This window comes from Amblyomma americanum, chromosome 4 (genome assembly GCF_052857255.1).
Source record: "Amblyomma americanum isolate KBUSLIRL-KWMA chromosome 4, ASM5285725v1, whole genome shotgun sequence".
NCBI lineage: Eukaryota > Metazoa > Arthropoda > Arachnida > Ixodida > Ixodidae > Amblyomma > Amblyomma americanum.
Window position 1 is genome coordinate 181,803,533 of NC_135500.1, and position 18,907 is coordinate 181,822,439.

Genomic DNA, 18,907 nt, shown 5'->3' on the forward strand with positions numbered 1-18,907 from the left:
CAAGAAAAATGGCCGCCCGGCACAGACACTGCACTGGCGCAGCATCGGCACTAAGCTGATTATTTTCTGGCCGACACACGCCCCGCTGTGTAGCGCGGCGGCCAGTAACCGTCCCGGCCACCCCATTCCTTTGGCCACGTGATATATGGAGGGAGAAGAGCAAGAGCGCGCCCTGGCGGCAGCGCGGCGCAGTCGACGCGCACTGATCACGTACCGCCGCTGCGGGTTGCCGTGTGTAATCTGCAGCGAGTCAGGCGTGAGCGTCCGCCGCGGTGCGCCCGCTCGAGCGTCCCGAAAATGCGGGCGGTGAAAGGACGCGCTCCTGCATCGCTGTACATGGACGAACTTTGAGCGCTGTTGACCTGCGGGAACGGGTACCCGCGGAAAAGCAACGAGCCGTTCGCCAGATTTCGCGGCACCGTGCACTGCCGCTGGCTCGCGCACGTGGAAAACTGGGTTCCGCAAGTGAAGTCAATGTAAAAGAACCGGAAGCCTTGTTCGCCAGCACTGAAAGCGCTTAACTCGAGACTGGGCACCTGAAAGTAAGCCACAAGTCGTGGGAGGCCAAGCGATCAACCGTGAAGGACAGAGAGAGTGGTTTGGGTGAGAGGCTGCCAATCGTCCTTCGTTTCCACGGCTTCGAGTGCGCTGTGGGGAAAAAAAGATTTGAAATAAATAAAAATAAAGAGTTTAAAAGTGTACAGGCAGCACGAGGTTAACACGGCCGGAATGGATTCATCGAGCGTGCTGTTCCGTTCATCACCGTTCTCATCGGAGCACAAACCCCGACGACCGAGCCGTCGCCTCAGGTGCCACTGGCGCTGAAGTTTTCAGAAAAACAGGCTACCGGTTGGAGAAGGCTTTAGACAAGCATTTACCCTTGTTTTCCCATTCTAAGCAAAATTAACCCATCAGCCTATAAGGCTGCCTGTATCCTCTGTGAGGAGGCGCCCACACTACATCACATCTCGTGGGACAGCCACCGCAACATGGCAGTCACGAATCTACAAAACCCATCACAAAAAACATTGGAGGAGGCTTTGTCCAGCTTAAACCTGGAAGATCAGCGACGCCCGATTGACCGGGAAAGAGCGGCTGCAGTCTCCGTGGGGACCCTGGAGAAGGCGCTTCGTCCAATCGCCACAGAAGGCTTCGCTCGACTCAATAAACGTTTTTCATTCATTCTTGCCGCTTCTTGCATGGCTTCGAGCAAAGTGTTGCAAATGCCAAGACAGCCTGTGCAGTAGCATCATTTTTAAGAGACTAGACCGAGATGATTTCCATGTTGTTGTCAGTAGGTTGGTTTATGATGTTACTTTTTGGTTAAGCTTGGCAATATTTTTGTACTTTCTGGGAACTGGTATTGAGATTCCCCCGGCTAAGATCTTGTCTTTTCGCTGTTCGTGTTTAAGAGGTCTTGCTCGCGTTTCATTTGTTGTTGATAGTATACAGGCACGTGTGATATGACTGGATGTCGAGTAGTCAGATTTTCGGTTGCACGCACCTCCGGTAGGGTTGCACGCACTTCCGGTTGCATGCACTGCGTAGTTTACACACAGCCCAACAGAGCATGTTCAGAGCTGAGGAGACACCCTGTCCCGCCGAAATACCTAGCGTTATCGAAACGCCTGCTGGGCTGATTAACGGCCGTCGGCCGTGAACCCCTTTGAAGCGGGCTCTCGCGGCCTGGACGAAGCGCCTCTTTTTTTCTTTTTTTTTTGTCTAGCAGCAGCCCATGATTTGGAAACGAGTTTTATGGCTGCGGCCCACGTCCGGCTGGGACAGGACCGCGGCGCGAAATTTACGGTCCCGGGAGCCGATCGGGAAGTGGCTGCGAAAGGACGACCCTGAGCTCGAGGCTGACAAGATGGCCAGAATTAGCCCGGGTGGCTCCGCGCTCCGAGCCTCTTAAGGAACTCCCAACAACCCAGTAAAACCCGCCAGGTCTTCGGCGTTGCTCCGCAGATTCGCGGGCACTGTGGACATTGCGTGTTTGTGTGTGTGTGTGTAGTCTTGGCGAGCTATTAGTAGAGTAACGGGAACATTTTCTGCCGCGACTCGTTGTAAATGCCTCGTATTAGTCTCCCCATAAGGATTACAACACGTTTTACAAGCCTGGCGCCGTCACTCACTCTGTACGTGAAACATATCATCTGACACTGATTGATTCCCAAATTGTCAGTATTGCAACGTCTCCCATCTTCAAGCGAGTATACCTTTATAAATCGTTGAAAAAATATTCAGTTCCATTCAATTTATTCCAGTTCTTTTTATTAAATACAAAACTGAAGATGGCAAGGAAGAAATTCAGGAGGGCACTTTGTTGCCCTAAAGTGCGGTGAGGCGAAAGCCTTTAGCGCGATGTTGTTTCCTGTGTCACTGATGTGTGGTTAAGATGCTGATTAAGTACACAATTGTTGGTGAATCTTAAATGCTGGATACACTGGAGAGCGTTTGAGAGGGATCCGTCTGATTCGACGCCTTTCTGCAAACACTCTCCAGCGTCTTAAACAAGGAGAACTACATATGCGTTGGCAAGAAGTAGAGTAGGCGGAACGGAAGGATGATGGTTCGAATCACACCGTGCACAAGGATTTTTTTTCTTATCGAGTTGACGTAATTTGATTGACAGCTACAGTGTGACAGATTTCGCGGGTGGACGGATGGACGGAAAACGAAGAGCCATTAAAGGCTTTTGCCTTAATGAATAAGAGTGACGACTATTTGTGGTTACGACATAATACACCGCTGATGACGTCATCGGCATGACATGACCTGAGACCGGGCAAGATCATGACCGCAAGTATGAGCCATTAAATGCTTTCGACAGCTTGACGGGCCTCATGCTGAATCCAAGCACCTCTGGTCTCTGTCATGCTCTTTTCCGTCATCGTTATGCCTAGGAAAGATTAGCAACATTCTAATGTAACTACGTTTAAACTACCTACAATGTGCCATGCATTCCCGGGTGAAACTTACTAGCCGAAGTAATAGTCACATGATGCACATAATAGTTACATGTTCACAAGAAGTTGTTGAAGTGTGTGTACGACGTCCATTGCGTACCTGCATATAGAGTAAATGAAGGCGGGGCTAAGAAAAGACAAAGGTGGCGCCTGCAATGTTGGTGACAGAAAGTTGCGGTATATACCTCCTGTTTGTTTTTTTTTTTGGTTGGCCACATGTTGCAGCCAGCTTAGTCAACTTCACAATGCCTGCAGGAGTTGTACGCTCTCAAAAATACAACAAAAATCTCAGGTAGTCACTACAACAATGAATTTATAACTTCACAATGCTTTTCATAATGCGCGCTTCAAAAGGTAGAAGTTGTTCAGGATTTGCAGCTTTATTATGGTATCACGTGTAGAAGTTGTTCTAAACGTAATTTGCTCAGGAATGAACACGGGAATTCGATGCCTTTGCTAGAGAGCGCCATAAATCGCAGTTTTCAAAATTATGTAGAGAGAAAAATAGAGTCGCCACCTATTCGAGTTTCTCAAAGTGAACTTCATCCACGGTGAGAATGCCGGGAAAAAGGATATTTCTTATTTGCCTTGCCTAGCGCTGGGACGAAAGCGTAAATATGCCGCGGAATCACAGCGACCCCGAGATACGGTGGCTGCATCTAGCCACTCTATCCGCGATGGTCTCCACTCTGAGCAGATAAATTTCATTTTACAGAGTGTTTTACACTTATTTAACAAAATTAACGGAAGTGAATGTTTGGTATTTGGCATGTATAAAAATTAGCAAGCCATTTCTTTGAGATTAGCTTCGAAGTCATTGCTACGATTGAATCCATGTTTCTTGGACGAACCAAATACGAAGCCAAGCCAAATACGAAGCCACCACTACCCGGCATTCCCGCGACGGATCAAGCGCCGCGTCACCATTTTTTCTTCTAGGCAAGTGTATGACCTCTATTAAACGCAAATAGAGCAGCGAACAAGAAATGCATCGATACGACACGAAACGACCTCATTAATCCGTGCATCATTATGCAAGCAGTGTGATTTGTTCGATGTCGCACGACCTAGATCTACAGGAAAGCTGAAAGATGATCAGTGGGGAGAAATAATGAGTGCTGAAGCGGCAGAAAATGCTAGTTTGCCCTTGGAAACAGCTAAGGAGGATGCTGTACCAGGAAAAAAGGCGCAAAAACAGTATGAAAAACCAACAGATTGTCCGACAAAAAAAAAAAAAAACAATCTTTATTGTTTCACTTTGTCACTTGGATATATTGAACTGCAAAAACAAGACCACTTCGCCACATGCCGCGTTGGTACATTCCGCCCAGCCGTACGAATTATGGACAGCAAAGGATCGAACATAAGCTGCTGTATATTCTGAACAAAACGCTTTCCTTAAACATCCATCCCCATTTCCTTACAGCTAAAAAATGGAAACTGCAATGCCTCGCATAAATTTCACTTTTTGATGTCAAATTTCTTTCATGCATTTGCTTGTGTTTTTTCTCAACTCTTGTATTTTTTGTGGCCACAGTTTTTCTTGCAGTTTGTGCTTCTGCATGTCACTTCACAGTACATTTTTTTTTCATTAGAAAACGACTGTTTAAAGGTGATTGTCTACAGGCTTTGTATAGCTACATGATAAAATTCGTTGTTCATTCTGTAGGTCTCTAACTGTTTTTTTTCTCTCGAAGTGGTGAGTTTCTGTTCAGTGCTACAAAATGCGGCACCGCTGCCGCCGCCATTGTCTATAATGGGGTCGTGGTTTCCGTCAAGCCGACGATTTTTGTTGGCTTTTTTTCCGCGCTCCTAGCACTATGATGAGGTGTTGATCAAACTGAATTGAATTGAACTCATTCAGAATTATTTCTTGACTGATCTGAACGCACTGCACTTCAAGCCAAGGCCTTTTCCTCGCATCTAGGTCTGACATTATTTTATAATGAAAGTGTGAAGATGGGCGAGAAGTGCATATCTGAATGTCCTTGAAGAATTTTCCTTTGTATCATAAATGGTCGGGGACAGAAAAGAGACGCGAGAACAAACTCTTTCTTCGTCCCAGTATTTTTACTGCGCTGCAAAAGCCTCTGTTTCGTCAATATTAATTGATCGGCCTGGCATTGTTTTTTAATTCCTGCCCTTATTTCACCGCTGAGAGTTGGTTTTCAACACATAGAGACATAATAATGCAAGAGTGAGAGACCCACCACGCTAAATGACTAGTTCTGGTGAGCACTCAAAAGAGTGCCATTGGTTAGGACATTTGTAGCAGAGAGAGAGAGAGAGAGCGCACCATTAAACGCGGTACGAGAGCATAACTTAACAACTTAATAAGTTTGTCCTCCGTCTAAGAAAAACCGAAGCGCAGCTTCTTTTTATTACCTGCCGTGATGCCTCGGGGGCTTTCGCGTGGAGCTGCTGATACCAAAGTCACAGGATAAAATCCTGGCCGCACAGCTACATCTCGATCGAGGCGATAGACCATGGGCGTCGGGGCGGAAAACCTCACATGTTACCTCCTTGTTTCATTGCATTACAATCTAAACGCAAAAAAAATCAAGGAATCCTTTTTGGAGTCGCTGAGTATCTGAGCTGAAAATAACGATTCTGCGGGCTGAGCTTTCGTTCTTACACCACTTGAAGGCGTGTTCAACCCAATGCTTAATACATAAAACTGAGCCCAAAGAAGGCATCGGGAGAGTACCAAGTTTAAGCGTGGTGCGGCCTTTCACGAAGTTAGCAGAAAATCCAGCGCCCATTCCTTCAACGACGCAGGCACTGACCTCCTAGGGCACCTGTATACAGGTCATTAATTAGACAGGAAATTATTTTAGAAGACAGGTCAATACTTCATCCACCTCGGAGATAGAAAGTCAGGGCCGTGCTTGGAGCGTTTACAAGAGAAATAAATAAAAACTAAGTTCCGCAGAGATCAATACGTCAGGTTTTCGACCGAGCAGAAGTGAAATAATGGCCACGCTTCGCAATGCAATAAATCAAGTTGTTTCAGCTTGCTCGGGAAAACATTTGCTCCCTGACATCACGTTGTCGGCTGTATTCGCTATGCGCCTGTTGAACATCTCTAGTTCCCTGCACAGTCACGCATACAACAAGAAAGAAGAGAAGTGCATACGTTATGCTCCCCAAAGTGTGACGAGCGAAATAATGGCTGCGACGCACTGATGGAAAATAAACAGCTACGTACAATGAACAAAAGGGAGTTCGCATGCTCAGGCGACAGTAGCAAATTAGAAAGGAAAGAAGTTCCCTTTAAATAACCCCTCTTATGTGCTCCCCGCACCCACAGCAGCGAGCCGGTTAAGCAGGGAGGACTTGCCGGAGTGCCTGCCTTCTTCGTTAATAAATTCTCCCTCGTTGTTGCGTAAAGCAAGCACCGACACAGGCTTCGCGCTCGCATGCACACACAAGTAAAAATGTGAGCGACTGGAAGGTATTCCTATGACAAGCACTCACAGGAAAATGAAAGAGGCGCCCGACGTACCTCCTACATAAACTTTAGAATACGCGTTTTGTATGTCTTGCTGGGGAGGGCGACAACACGGCAGAACACAGTAATACCTTCGGTCGTTCCGAGAACCTTAACCCTTCGTCGAGAGTACTCGACCGCGTCTCTTGGACGGACACTCGAGCCGATCTCTGCCAAGCTATTGTTTCTCGTCGCCGCCGAATTAGAAAAATATTGACGCAGTGGCTGAGCCGGCACAGGCAGGCAATTTCTGGCCGGTTAAACACGCCGCCGTGTGACCCTCTCTTTTTCGAAAGCTCGTCGCACACGGTCCGCGGTCACTGCAGAATAGAAGGTTTGTTTCAGGTTGGACTTTGAAACCCGCCCCCGGGATGAAATAAAAAAATCGATACAGATTCCTTGCGGTTTCTGCAGATTTAAATACTTATTTTTTTCTCGCCCAGGACGACGGGCGTTCTGAACAGTGTCAAATAAGGTTACTGCGAGCATGCTCATTGGAAACAAATGCTCGAAACTCGCTCCAATACGAACTACCAACTTCTTTTAGCATAGGAACCTTCGCAGACACATACGTTGCGCAAGCTTTGTTCGGCGTGCGGAATATAATTAAAAACGAAAGTCACAAATGTGCGATTAGCAAAGGCGTTTAAATTTCACTGCGCACGCATCTTTGTTTTCTCAAATTGGCCCAATGGCTGAGCTAAAAGCGGTGAGAGTTTTATGAAATATAGTTCGGCATTCCACACAAAATAGAAATTAGCCACAGGCCTAAATACTGCTATGAATGAATTGGAAACGTTTTTCTTAATGAACCGCGTGTTTACTGCATGCTAAATAGTCGGTGTTGACAATTTGCTCTCGGTGCCTACCGTATCAGTTTATTCATTTAACGTGACCGTGACTTTAGAATTCTCGTCATCGTATTCTGCATAAACACTCCAATTATTACCTAAAATTTATGTACTACTCGTTGAAAGTGAAGTACCTATCGGTGGTTTGCATCGAAGTCGCATTGACCGCCGCATAGGTGACGCTTGGAGCGGTATCGCTGAAGCTTGAAATGAAGCTGGGGATGGAGCACTATCACGTTTAAAGCATCTATAACATGGGACACGTGCCCAAGCTTTCCGTACTGACAGCTACACCACAGCGCACAACCTAGCGAGCGGAGGCTGTAAATTTTCATAGCACGCGAAGCCCTTCGCAATGCTGTCGGAACGACTCGTAATGCTACTATTCGACTTATGACGGTTTCACACGTCGAATGCATTGCTTGGCTGGTTCACGCTTAACGTACATACTAAGGTAAGGAATGTCTTGAATGACATTCCTCAAAACAAATGTTGAGTTGAAAAGAAAAGATTAATCACACACACGCACTCGCACACGCGCACGCAATAGCTAACGCAATCATAATTTCAGTGATTCTGGTTTTTAAAGTTGTCTTCACCTCAAAAAGGGTAGCCTTGGGAGCATGCACGCTTTACAGGTGCAACATGTAGCGAATAACCGCTCGTGACTAATGTCCAGAAGCTGGTCTGCACCACCGCCGGTTCAAATCCTACTCAGGGCTCAATATTTTTCACTTCTGTGCGTCATTCGGACGATAAGCTTCGGAATATTTTGGATAAGTTCATCATTGTGTTCAGCGTCATGTTCTCTCTCATGTTGGCTTCATGTTCGGACAATGTTCGCGTTAATTTGCCGAAAATAGGAGTGAAATGTAGTTCATGCTTTAAAAAAAGTGACTATGGTTTAGCGCTGGTTAAACCTGGAGTGACGTGACAGCTACATCTGGCCGGGTGGAACTAGATCAGTCGAATTGCAAAGTCAGTCTTTCGCCGCCTCGTTTCGCTGGGCGTTCCTTCTTCATCTTCGTAGCGCTTGACACGGCGCCTGCGCAAAGCTGTTTGTTGCAGGTGTTGCTCGGCGCGCCGCCGGCAGCAGCGGCTGCTTAGCACCACGTGACCAACCCATATGACCAACCACGTGACCAAAGGCGCCGCCACGAAGCTCAAGTAATGCCACGGAACTCAAGTGGTGCCACGCTGAAGGATCGAAGAGGTGGCGTAGTGTAGCTATCGCTAAAAAATCGCAAGCGCGTCTTCAGCTTAAGCAATTGAACAAGAAAAACAGCCTAAATATAGAAACAAAGACAATAGCAATAATAGTAACAATAAAAATAACCAGGCGCATGGCAAAATGTATACAGCGTATGCATGGAGTTGACGATTATATTTGTTTGGGTTAATACAATGCCTTTATTTCCACTTGTATACTGCTATTGACTATAGGCACTGTCTGCATTAAAACTGTTATTTAAATAAGATGACAAACATTTGATATTAGACAACTCTCCAGTGCCTTTCACGCGTTCATGCTATAAACGACTCCAGCATACTATAAGTGGAGACAATGTCATTTTCCAGGGCCGAATTTTTTTTTGTGCGCTAAGTCTGGAGGCTGTTGTGAGATAAGCTTTCGATGTGTGTGTAAAGAATGTCAGCAGAGAAAATTGGGAGACGTCCCATGGGGCCTCCCACATGGTTCTGCCATGAGACGCAGATGTCTTCATCGCGTCACCAGTGTTTCGGCCGCGCTCAGAGCTGTACCGTACACAGAGAGCGAATTTTGAGCGACACTGAATATGCGTGTCGCTCTGGCAGTGCAGAGGAAGTGGAGGGGCTGTCACACTTCCTGACTAATGCTCTCTCTTTCGCTCCTCATTGAAGCAAAAACATCTCGGGCACTTTTCCACGGTCATAATCTCGCTCTTCAGGCGCAGTTTTTATTTCGACAGTTGCTGCCCCTCCCCGCATTGTTTCTTCGCCCCGCAAGCAGAATAATAAAATGTAACTCGCAAACATAACAGAAACAACAGAAGTCAGACGCTAAGCAAGAAATAGGATACTGCGAGGGATCGTGTGCACGGTCATAAAGAAAAATCATAAAAACAAGTTAAGCAGTGAAGAGATGGGAAATGGAGGTCGTTCCGTGTCGTCACGCCAGGGAGTAATTCAACTATTGAAAAAAAAAATCACTAACGTGAAAAGGAACGACGACAAAGAAACAAAAAACTGGAACCGAGGAAAACGCTTGAGCTAAGCGCTAACTGTTGCGCGCGCGCACGCACGCACATAAAGGACTAGTAGCAAAGTGACACCTTCCCCGGGGGCGCGATTTTAAATTCGGGACACGTTACGCAAGTAGAACCCGCGATCGCTTGGAGCACGTGGCTTGGGGGAGCACGTGTCCCCCGAGCGGCGGCGAGCACGTGGTGTGCGCGTCCCGCGAGAGGCGCCTCGGCACCGGCTCGGGGGGCGGAGCCGCTGTGGGTCACGTGGTGCGGCTGACGACTCCGGCCCCGTCCGCGATGGGGCCGGCACATGCGTCCGGTCGGCCTGCCATGAGGGCCGTCGTCGATGGAGCCGACGACGCGAACCGCCTCGGCCATGCCGGCGCTGTCCTCCGCCGCGCTGGTGCTGCTCGGCTGCTGCATCGCTTCGATGCCTGGTGAGCGTACAGCCTGCGGCGCATTTTAAAAGTTTTTACGCGAAGCTTGCAGACCGCGAAAACTGCTGGAGTTAACACAACTCAAATAACCGGTGTCATAAAAAATGTGTTAAAGAAAACTAATTTATTGTTACGCGCTTATTCGGGTTATGAGGTTGGCATTAGTGGAGGGCTTAGAATTAATTTCAACCACTTTGGCCACGTCAGCGCACGTCGAACTCTCAGCACTCAGACTTTCTCGCCTGTCGTCGACATCAAAATCAAATCGCAGCAGCCAGGAATCGCACCCGCTATCTCGCTCTAGACTTCAGTAGGTCACATCCACCGCGGCGCGTCAGTCGAATGCTTCGCTGGGGCAGTTGGTGTTGTTGCTTTCGAGAACCTGTTGACGCCACTTGAACGCAGATTAGCAAAAGGAAATAATCCGTCGAGTACAGGAGCTTCACACCGTCGTGTTTTCTCTTCCTATTTGTATACGTCCCGGCTGCGTCTACAAGTTAACAAACGATGCGACTGGTTCTCGGGTGTAACGCTATGGCGCGGTGCGCAACAGATTGCAGCTGTGTACCAGAAGAGGCTACGCGGAAAGCAGTGACGTCATGAAGGGAAGCACTCGCGACATGGGACGAGGAGGCTGTGCATGCTGATACCTTGGACCGTTATTTCATGTAGGACTACGGAACGTTTGCTGTGGTATCGTTGGAGGGCTAACTGCCAATACCTTCTGCTTTTTGTTAACATTTTCGTGAAAGAAATTCAGGCCATCATTGAAGGGTCATGGGGAAGACGATAGGCTGAGAAAAAAGAGGCTGAAAGTGTTCGTGCAAGATTTGCAGCCAGTCTTCAATTAACGCCTTGGTGAGGAAGTCAGCCAGAAAGGAAACCTCAGTGAGTAAATAACATGTTCGTTGCCAACATCGGGCGATTACCTTGAGGTACATAAAAAATATAGGGTGACAAAAAACAAAACTTTAAGAGTCAGCCAACATGAACATTGATAAAAAATAAGAGAAAGTATTAACAAGAAAATGGGAAGCCTGTTCTGTTTGCGGGGCTGGAAGAAATTCGAGCACGAGGAAAGAGATAAAGAAATGTCAACGAATAAAATGAGACGCGCAAGAAAAGAAGGGCAGATTCCACTTATTTTCAATATTTCGACGGTATTCGTCATGACACTGACGTTTTGTCAACCCAAACAAATGTATTATCTAAACATTTATTTGCTCAACATTTGGGAGATGCTATATTCCTGATAGAAACTATCGCTGTCTACCGTTCTCACACTCTTGAGACGAAACGTCTGACAAGTGATAGGGGTAAGCGCATAACTGAAGTGGCATTTTATAAGAAGAAATAATACTACGCTTGACACTCACGCTAGCCATGGTAGCGCCCCGTAAATGAACAAACTTGGGAGAACAAGAGGAACAAGAAAGAAGTGGGCGTCACGCATTCTCTGTCAGCAGGCTTATTTATTTTTTTTTATTTATTCATATGCCTACATTTCCCACGGGGCAGTGTTACTACAAAGACTAAAAGACTAGAGAAAAAGAAAAAGATAAAAGCGCACAGTGAAAAATTGCATAATTAATATACACTGAAACTCAAAGAAAACATACCCCTAGCAAGGCTGGGGAGGACACAATCGATAGAACATCGATTATTCCTTCGTCAAAGCGATTCCACTCATTTATTGTAAACTAGAAGAAGGAATGAGCGAAAGCATTTGTGCGGCAAATAATTGTTCGAACTTTTTTTACGTGATCGGTTCTGGAAGAAATACGTATAACTTCAGTAAAACCTTATGTCGATACCAGTGCCGCCATTCTATACACTGCGAAAGAATTTCATTTTTCTGAATTTCTTCCTCCACGAAGGGGGTCGCCATCCAAGCCGGGTTTTAATGTTTCTTACGCTGGAGACAAAATTATAAACTTTAGGGTCGAAATATGCAGTGCGGTTCTGAGCGCGCTCTAATTTGTTAATTAGGCTGTGCGCGGACACGCATATCCTAGAATGGGGCGTATCCTTATAGATAGATCTAGCGCTCCTACGAGGGTCAGGGGACCCCTTTTGAAGTTTTGCCTAAAGAAATTTATTGCAGCACTAGCTTTGTTAATTAATTAGTTCACATTTTTCTTCCATGAACAGTAGGACGAGAGACAAACGCTTAGATACTAATGATTATGAACACGGTCAAAGAAGTTACCAGTAATACGGTGCTGCAACGAAAAAGGACGTCATTTTCGTGCGAATCGCACCTAACAGAATCGGAGCAGAGACGCCCAGGCGTCGATATGGGCCACGATAGGTAATATGCACACTGCATTACTCGAAAGCATTTTGTCAAAATAATTTTCGTACTTGACGCATCAGATGTTATGAATGACTGTTCGTAGACAAAGCTGGACCACGGGCTTTGAAGCAGACAGAAGTGGAAGTTTTCAGATTAGTTTCGATCGCCTGGGTTTTACAGTATGTACCGAGATTGCGGCACACAGGCGTTTTCGCATCTCGCTTTCGCCGGAATGCGGCAGCCATGGCCGGACAGAAGCTGCGAAGTCGTTCTCAGCAGCTTTGCGCCACATGCTCTGGGACATCACGCGTGGCAGCTAGGTTGAGGCAAAAATATCCGCAAAAAACAATTCAAGAACATGCAGATTGAAAGCATTCTGATTGATTTCTTATGTACTCAGAAACTATGTCATTGACAGGGCGCCTGGCTTCACCAGAGAAAAATCTTTCAGAGTCTTTACTAGCATTCTAGAGAACCGTCCCTTAAGCAGACAACCTGCGAATTCGCATGCTCATATGTTTGCTTGATATTGTGTTTTCAAAAGAAGTCAGTAAATCGGATTAAAGACTTAGTGCGGAAGAATATTCGGCTAGTTGGTCCGTATTCATTTAGCGAAAAGCAGGGAAAAAAAATGGTCAGACGCGAAGAAAAAAATCCAATTGTAAGACGGCGAGTGTTCCATAATCGTTACCTTCGAGTCTGTTTTTTCGTCGTTTGCTAAATTAATTAAAGGAACCCAGGAGCACTGGCACCAGCCTTCCTTCTTTCTTTTATTTATTCCTAGACCTTATTCGCTGCTTTAACTTGCTTTTGGTAGCCTTGAAGAACGAGACGCCTCCGCAGACAGGATTTCATGCAAGAGAGAGCGCGATCACCAAAGCGGTGTAAAAAATTAAGATGGCGATTAATATATGAGGCCTCGGGCCTAATGTGCGTGTAGCATCGATCATATCTTAGTAGCTTCCAGCGCGTAACAGTGCTAAATAGATAGGGAAGTTCCAGAGGGAAAGAAACGACAAATTCGTTTTCGTATGGTATGGTATGGTATGGTATGGTATGGTATGGTATGGTATGGTATGGTATGGTATGGTATGGTATGGTATGGTATGGTATGGTATGGTATGGTATGGTATGGTATGGTATGGTATGGTTTTGATATGGTTTTGATATGGCTGTTGATATTAGCGTATTGGTGTATGGAACTTAACGCCCCGATGCGGCACGTGCGTTATGAGGGACTCCTTTGTGGAGAACTTCGGTTTAATTTCAGCCACCTCCGGTTTTTTAACGTGCACTGACATCGCACAGCACGCGGGTGTTTGTGCTATGCAACTACATCGAAACGCTGTCATCGCCGCTGCCGCGGCCGGAACTCTGACCTGTGACTTTGAGTCCAGCAGCCGAACGTCATAGGCGTTAAGCCATCGCGGTAGGTAAGCGACAAGTTTGGTGGAAAGCGGTCACAAGCCGAGTTGAATACGTAAAAATGAGTAACTTAAGGAAAGGAGGATTAACTGCACGAGTACAAAGAAATGCTTTTTGGATGCACTACAAAGGTACTTCAGCAGGCAGCCACTAAGCGACCTGAAGATGTTAACGATAAAGAAACTCAGGCAGAATGAGTAGTGACTACCAACACGCATCGAAGTGACACTTTGGCGCACGAAAAAAGCCACATTGGAAGGGATTCTTCATGCAGCTTAAATAAGCACTGGGCTTAGCCGCAAGAGGATAAAAAATGTAGGCACTTTTTTTTCATTAGGCCGGCTATATTTCTGGATGCACTGCTTGCGCCGTCCTTTCGGTGCCCATCTACAAAAGCGCCCAGAATGTCGCCGTTACCTGTGGCAGTAGAGTGATGGTAACAACCGAACCAATCCAAACCTCAGCGCTCTCCTAATAAGTGCACCTTAATCGAATTCTTTTCGGCAACGGATAGTAAGCTGATCGGTCTGTAATTTTTCAAGTCCTTGGCGTCCCCTTCTTATCAATTGAGATAATGTTTGCATTATTCCAAGCTTCTGGTGCGGTCGAGGTCATTAGGCATGGCGTATACAAGGTGGCTAGTTTTTCTAGCACGATCTCCCCCCCCCACCCCCCCATCCTTTAACAGATCTGCTGTTACCTGATCCTCCCCAGCTGCTTTCCCTCTTTCCATTGCTCCTAAGGCTTTTTTTACTTCCTCTATCGTTACTGGCGTGATGACGCATTGTTATGCGCTACTGTCTCTATCATTAACACTATGATTACATTGGCTACTGTAAAGGTCTGTGTAGAACTCTTTGGCTACGTCAACTATCTTATCCATAATGCTAATGACATTGCCCTGCTTGTCTCTTAATGCATAGATCTGGTTTTTACCTATGCCTAGTTTCCTCTTCACCGCTTTAAGGCTACCTCCATTCTTTAGAGCATGCTCGATACTCTCCATATTAAACTTCCTTATGTCGGCTACCTTGCGCTTATTTATTAACTTCGATAGCTCCGTCAGTTCTGTTCTGTCGGTAGGGTTAGACGCCCTCATGCTTTGGCGTTTCTTAATCAGATCTTTCGTCACCTGAGATAGCTTTCCGGTATCCTGTCGAACTGTCCTACTGCCTACTTCTACTGCGCACTCCGTAATTATTGATGTCAGATTATCGTGCATTGTATGAACAACAAGATCGTCTTCCTCAGTTAAAGCCGAATATCTGTTTTGCAGCGATATCCTGAATTCCTGTACTTTCCCTCTTACCGCTAACTCGTTAATGCACTTCCTCTTCACTAGCTTCTTTCGTTCCCTCTGCAAGTCTAAGCTAATTTGAGACCGTACCCTTCTGTGGTCGCTACAGCGCACCTCTTCGAGGACGACCATATCCTGCACGATGCCGGAGTGAGCGCATAGTATGAAATCAATTTCATTTTTATTCTCACCATTGGGGCTCTTCCAGGTCCACTTCCTGTTCTCTCGTTCGCGGAAGAAGGTATTCATGATCCGTAAATTATTTCTATCTGCGAATTCGACTAATGACTCTCCCCTGCTATTTCTAGAACCTATCCCATAGTCGCCTACAGCGTGGTGGAGAATTGCGCGGCACCAGGATTTGAACCTCGGTCCTCTTGCACGCGAGGCGGACGCTCTACCTCTATGCCTTCGCTGCGCATGCAAGGTATTTACTAAGGTTATCGCTAATAGAGTCAGGACAACCTTAGACTTTAATCAACCAAAAGATCAGGCTGGCTTTCGTAAAGGATATTTCACAACAGATCATATTCACACTATCAATCTGGTGATAGAGAAATGCGCAGAATATATCCAACCTATATATGTAGGATAAATACTGCGCGAACAGAGACGACGGACGAAGAGGCGCACAACACAAGCGCTGTCTCGGAACTGAAATTGTATTCAGGAGGAAAACACATATAAAAGCTACCGAAAAAAAAAACGGCGATGTCAGCAATCGCATGAGGCAATCAACACAAGGAACGAACTCAAAAACTGAAAAGATAGCGCGGGGCTCCCTTTTCTATGACCCATGGCAAATAAGGTATTGTCCAAGAACCGTATCTCCCCATCAAATAATGTGATAGAGGGTTGGCTGATGCACGCGCTAATTTTCTTCTTTATGAAAAACGCTTCCATAATCTCTCTGGTACGCTGATCACGGTGCGGTACAGTTTCTCGGTTTTTTGAAATATCGCCTTACATTTCTTTTCATCTTCGCACTGAGCGCAATGTTCTGATACATCTGACGATGCTTGTTCGTGTTCTTGTAGGCGGATATTTAAGCAGCGCCTGGTTTGTCCGATATGTACCATTTGGCAAGTGAAATGAATTTGGTACACCACCGAACGCACACAATCCACAAATCTTGATCTGTGCCGCACCGAACACGTAAAGGGGTGCATTTTTTCTTCCATTCTTGGACATCTGTTCCAGTCATCGGACACAGGCGTTGAAGCTTTAGGGGTGCTGAACAGGCCACGCCAACACTAATACGACGAGCAACATTCCTCAGATTGTGCGCCATGCGATGCACGTAGGGAATGGCCACTGCTTTCTTTTTGGATCCCGTTTTTTCACCTCCGTTCGTGGTTGGGAGACCCCTGAAATTGCCAATTAGTTTTTCGCATGTACGTGTTATAACAGAGAGCGGGAAACCTGCGCTTGTTCAGGGCCCACAAAACTGGTAAAAAACGGCATAGCCCTCTTTTGCCTAAGGTCTGCTCTAGAAAAAATCTTGTGTGCACTCCGTAGCAGACGGTGTTTCCTTGCAGGTGCAACGACTGACCGCGGCAGGTTTCCCGCTTTCTTTTATAACACGTACATGAGAAAAACTAATTGGCAATTTCAGGCGTCTCCGAACCACGAACGGAGGTGAAAAAACGGGATCCAAAAAGAAAGCAGTGGCCATTCCCTACGTGCATCGCATGGCGCACAATCTGAGGAATGTTGCTCGTCGTTTTAGTGTTGACGTGGTCTGTTCAGCACCCCTAAAGCTTCAACGCCTGTGTCCGGTGACTGGGACAGATGTCCAAGAATGGAATAAAAAATGCACCCCTTTACGTGATCGGTGCGGCACAGAACAAGATTTGTGGATTGTGTGCGTTCGGTGGTATACCAAATTCCTTTCATTCGCCAAAAGGTATATATCGGACAAACCGGGCGCTGCTTAAATATCCGCCTAAAAGAACACGAACAAGCATCGTCAGATGTATCAAAACATTTCGCTCAGTTCGAAGACAAAAAGAACTGTAAGGCAATATTTGAAGAAGAAAAAAACGAGGTACTGTACCGGCACCAGGATCAGCGTACCAGAGAGATTATGGAAGCGTTTTTCATAAAGAAGAAAATTAGCACGTGCATCAGCCAACCCTCTACCACATTATTTGATGAGGAGATACGGTTCTTGGACAATACCTGATTTGCCATGGGTCATAGAAAAGGGCGCCGCGCGCTATCTTTTCAGCTTTTGAGTTTGTTCCTTGTGTTGATTGCCTCATGTGATTGCTGACTTTGCCGTTTTTTTCGGTCGCTTTCATAAGGATTTTCCTCCTGAAGAAAATTTTAGTTGCGAGACAGCGCTTGTGTTGTGCACCTCTTCTTCGTACGTCATCTCATTTCTCGCTGTATTTTTCCTTTAAAATGAACGTTACCCAACCAGCCCAACTTTCCATCCTCTATATGTAGCCTTCATAGATTACGAGAAAGCATTCGACTCAGCGGAAGCCTCAGCAGTCTAACAAGGGAACAGCAGTTCACAATTGGCAGCAAGGGCCTGGAAGTGGTAAAGGAATATGTCTACTTAGGGCAGGTAGTGACCGCTGATCCGGATCATGAGAGGTAAATAACTAGAAGGATAAGAATGGTATGGAGCGCATATGGCATGTTCTCTCAGATCATGAATGGCAGTATACCAATTTCCCTCAAGAGAAAAGTGTACAACAGCTGTATCTTACGGGTACTCACCTAAGTGGCAAAAACGTGGAGGCTAACGAAAAGAGTTCATCTTCAGATAAGGACAACGCAGCGAGCCATGGAAAGAAAAATGATAGGTGCAACGTTAAGAGACCGGAAGCGGGCAGAGTGGGTGAGGGAACAAACGCGGGTTATTGACATCCTAGTCGAAATCAAGAGGAATAAATGGGTTTTGGCCGGCCATGTAATGCGAAGGCAAGATAACCGCTGGTCCTTAAGTGTAACGGAGTGGATTCCAAGAGAAAGTAAGCGTAGCAGGGGGCGGCAGAAGGTTAGGTGGGCGGATGAGATTGAGAAGTTTGCAGGCAAAGGGTGGATGCAGCTAGCAAAGGACAGGGTTAATTAGAGATACATGGGAGAGGCATTTGCTCTGCAGAGGGCTTAGTAAGGATGATGATGATGATGATGACGATGAATCCCATTCTTAGTGGTCAGTCGGTGAGCACACTAGGAAAACAGAAAACAGCGACAACCGAGTGCCACTCATAAATATCGCATAAACTCTACGCATACAGCCATTGTCCACTCGTTTCCATTGTCATATTTGGAATAAGCAAGAGAATACCAATTGGAAAGGATGTCTGAACTGGAGGCACAAATTCTGCGCTGTTATTCACTGAGTATTTACGAGAGATGCTCAGGAGGTTGCAATGAGAAGAACTAGGTATAGGAATTGATAGAAAACGCCTGAGAACACCTCTGCAGCTTTGCTGCTAACAAGACCTGATAAGCAGTGCCTCAGAGGATGAAGCGCAGCGCACAGTTGAGGGTCAAAATACACGAGAAGTACAACTGAGGGCCTAAAAACAGTACGAAAAAAACCGAAAAGTTATCAACGATCTGGCTAGTATGTAACAGCTTTATATAGTGATCGAGCGGACAAAGAAAGCGAGATGAGGGACCCGTTATGACATGCATATGAAGGAAGCCAAAAGTCCCCGAAGTCAAGAAGAGCACAGGGTAATATTTCTATATATTTATTATTATTTTGGGATGTTCATGAATGAAAAATTAACAGTGTAATTAATTCATTGCTGAATGACAACTGATTCGAAAGTAGAAGAAAGAGCAACAAAATGCCGCTAGTAGGATCCGAACCCGCGACCTCCGAATTTCGCGTCCGGTGCTCTAGTTGGCATTGGTAGTAAGACACTACATCCATCTCCGCCATGTACAGACCG

General features: G+C 46.1%; 1 protein-coding gene across 1 annotated transcript in view; it reads left to right on the top strand.

Moving 5' to 3' along the window:
• Positions 1 to 9,440: 9,440 nt before the first annotated feature.
• LOC144128793 (carbonic anhydrase-related protein 10-like) overlaps positions 9,441 to 18,907 on the top strand; it is a 91,912-nt gene continuing 82,445 nt past the window's right edge. The window contains exon 1 of the mRNA XM_077662503.1: positions 9,441 to 9,969. Coding sequence (XP_077518629.1) covers positions 9,879 to 9,969 — 91 coding nt within the window. The 5' untranslated portion in view covers positions 9,441 to 9,878. The remainder of the gene's footprint in view (positions 9,970 to 18,907) is intronic.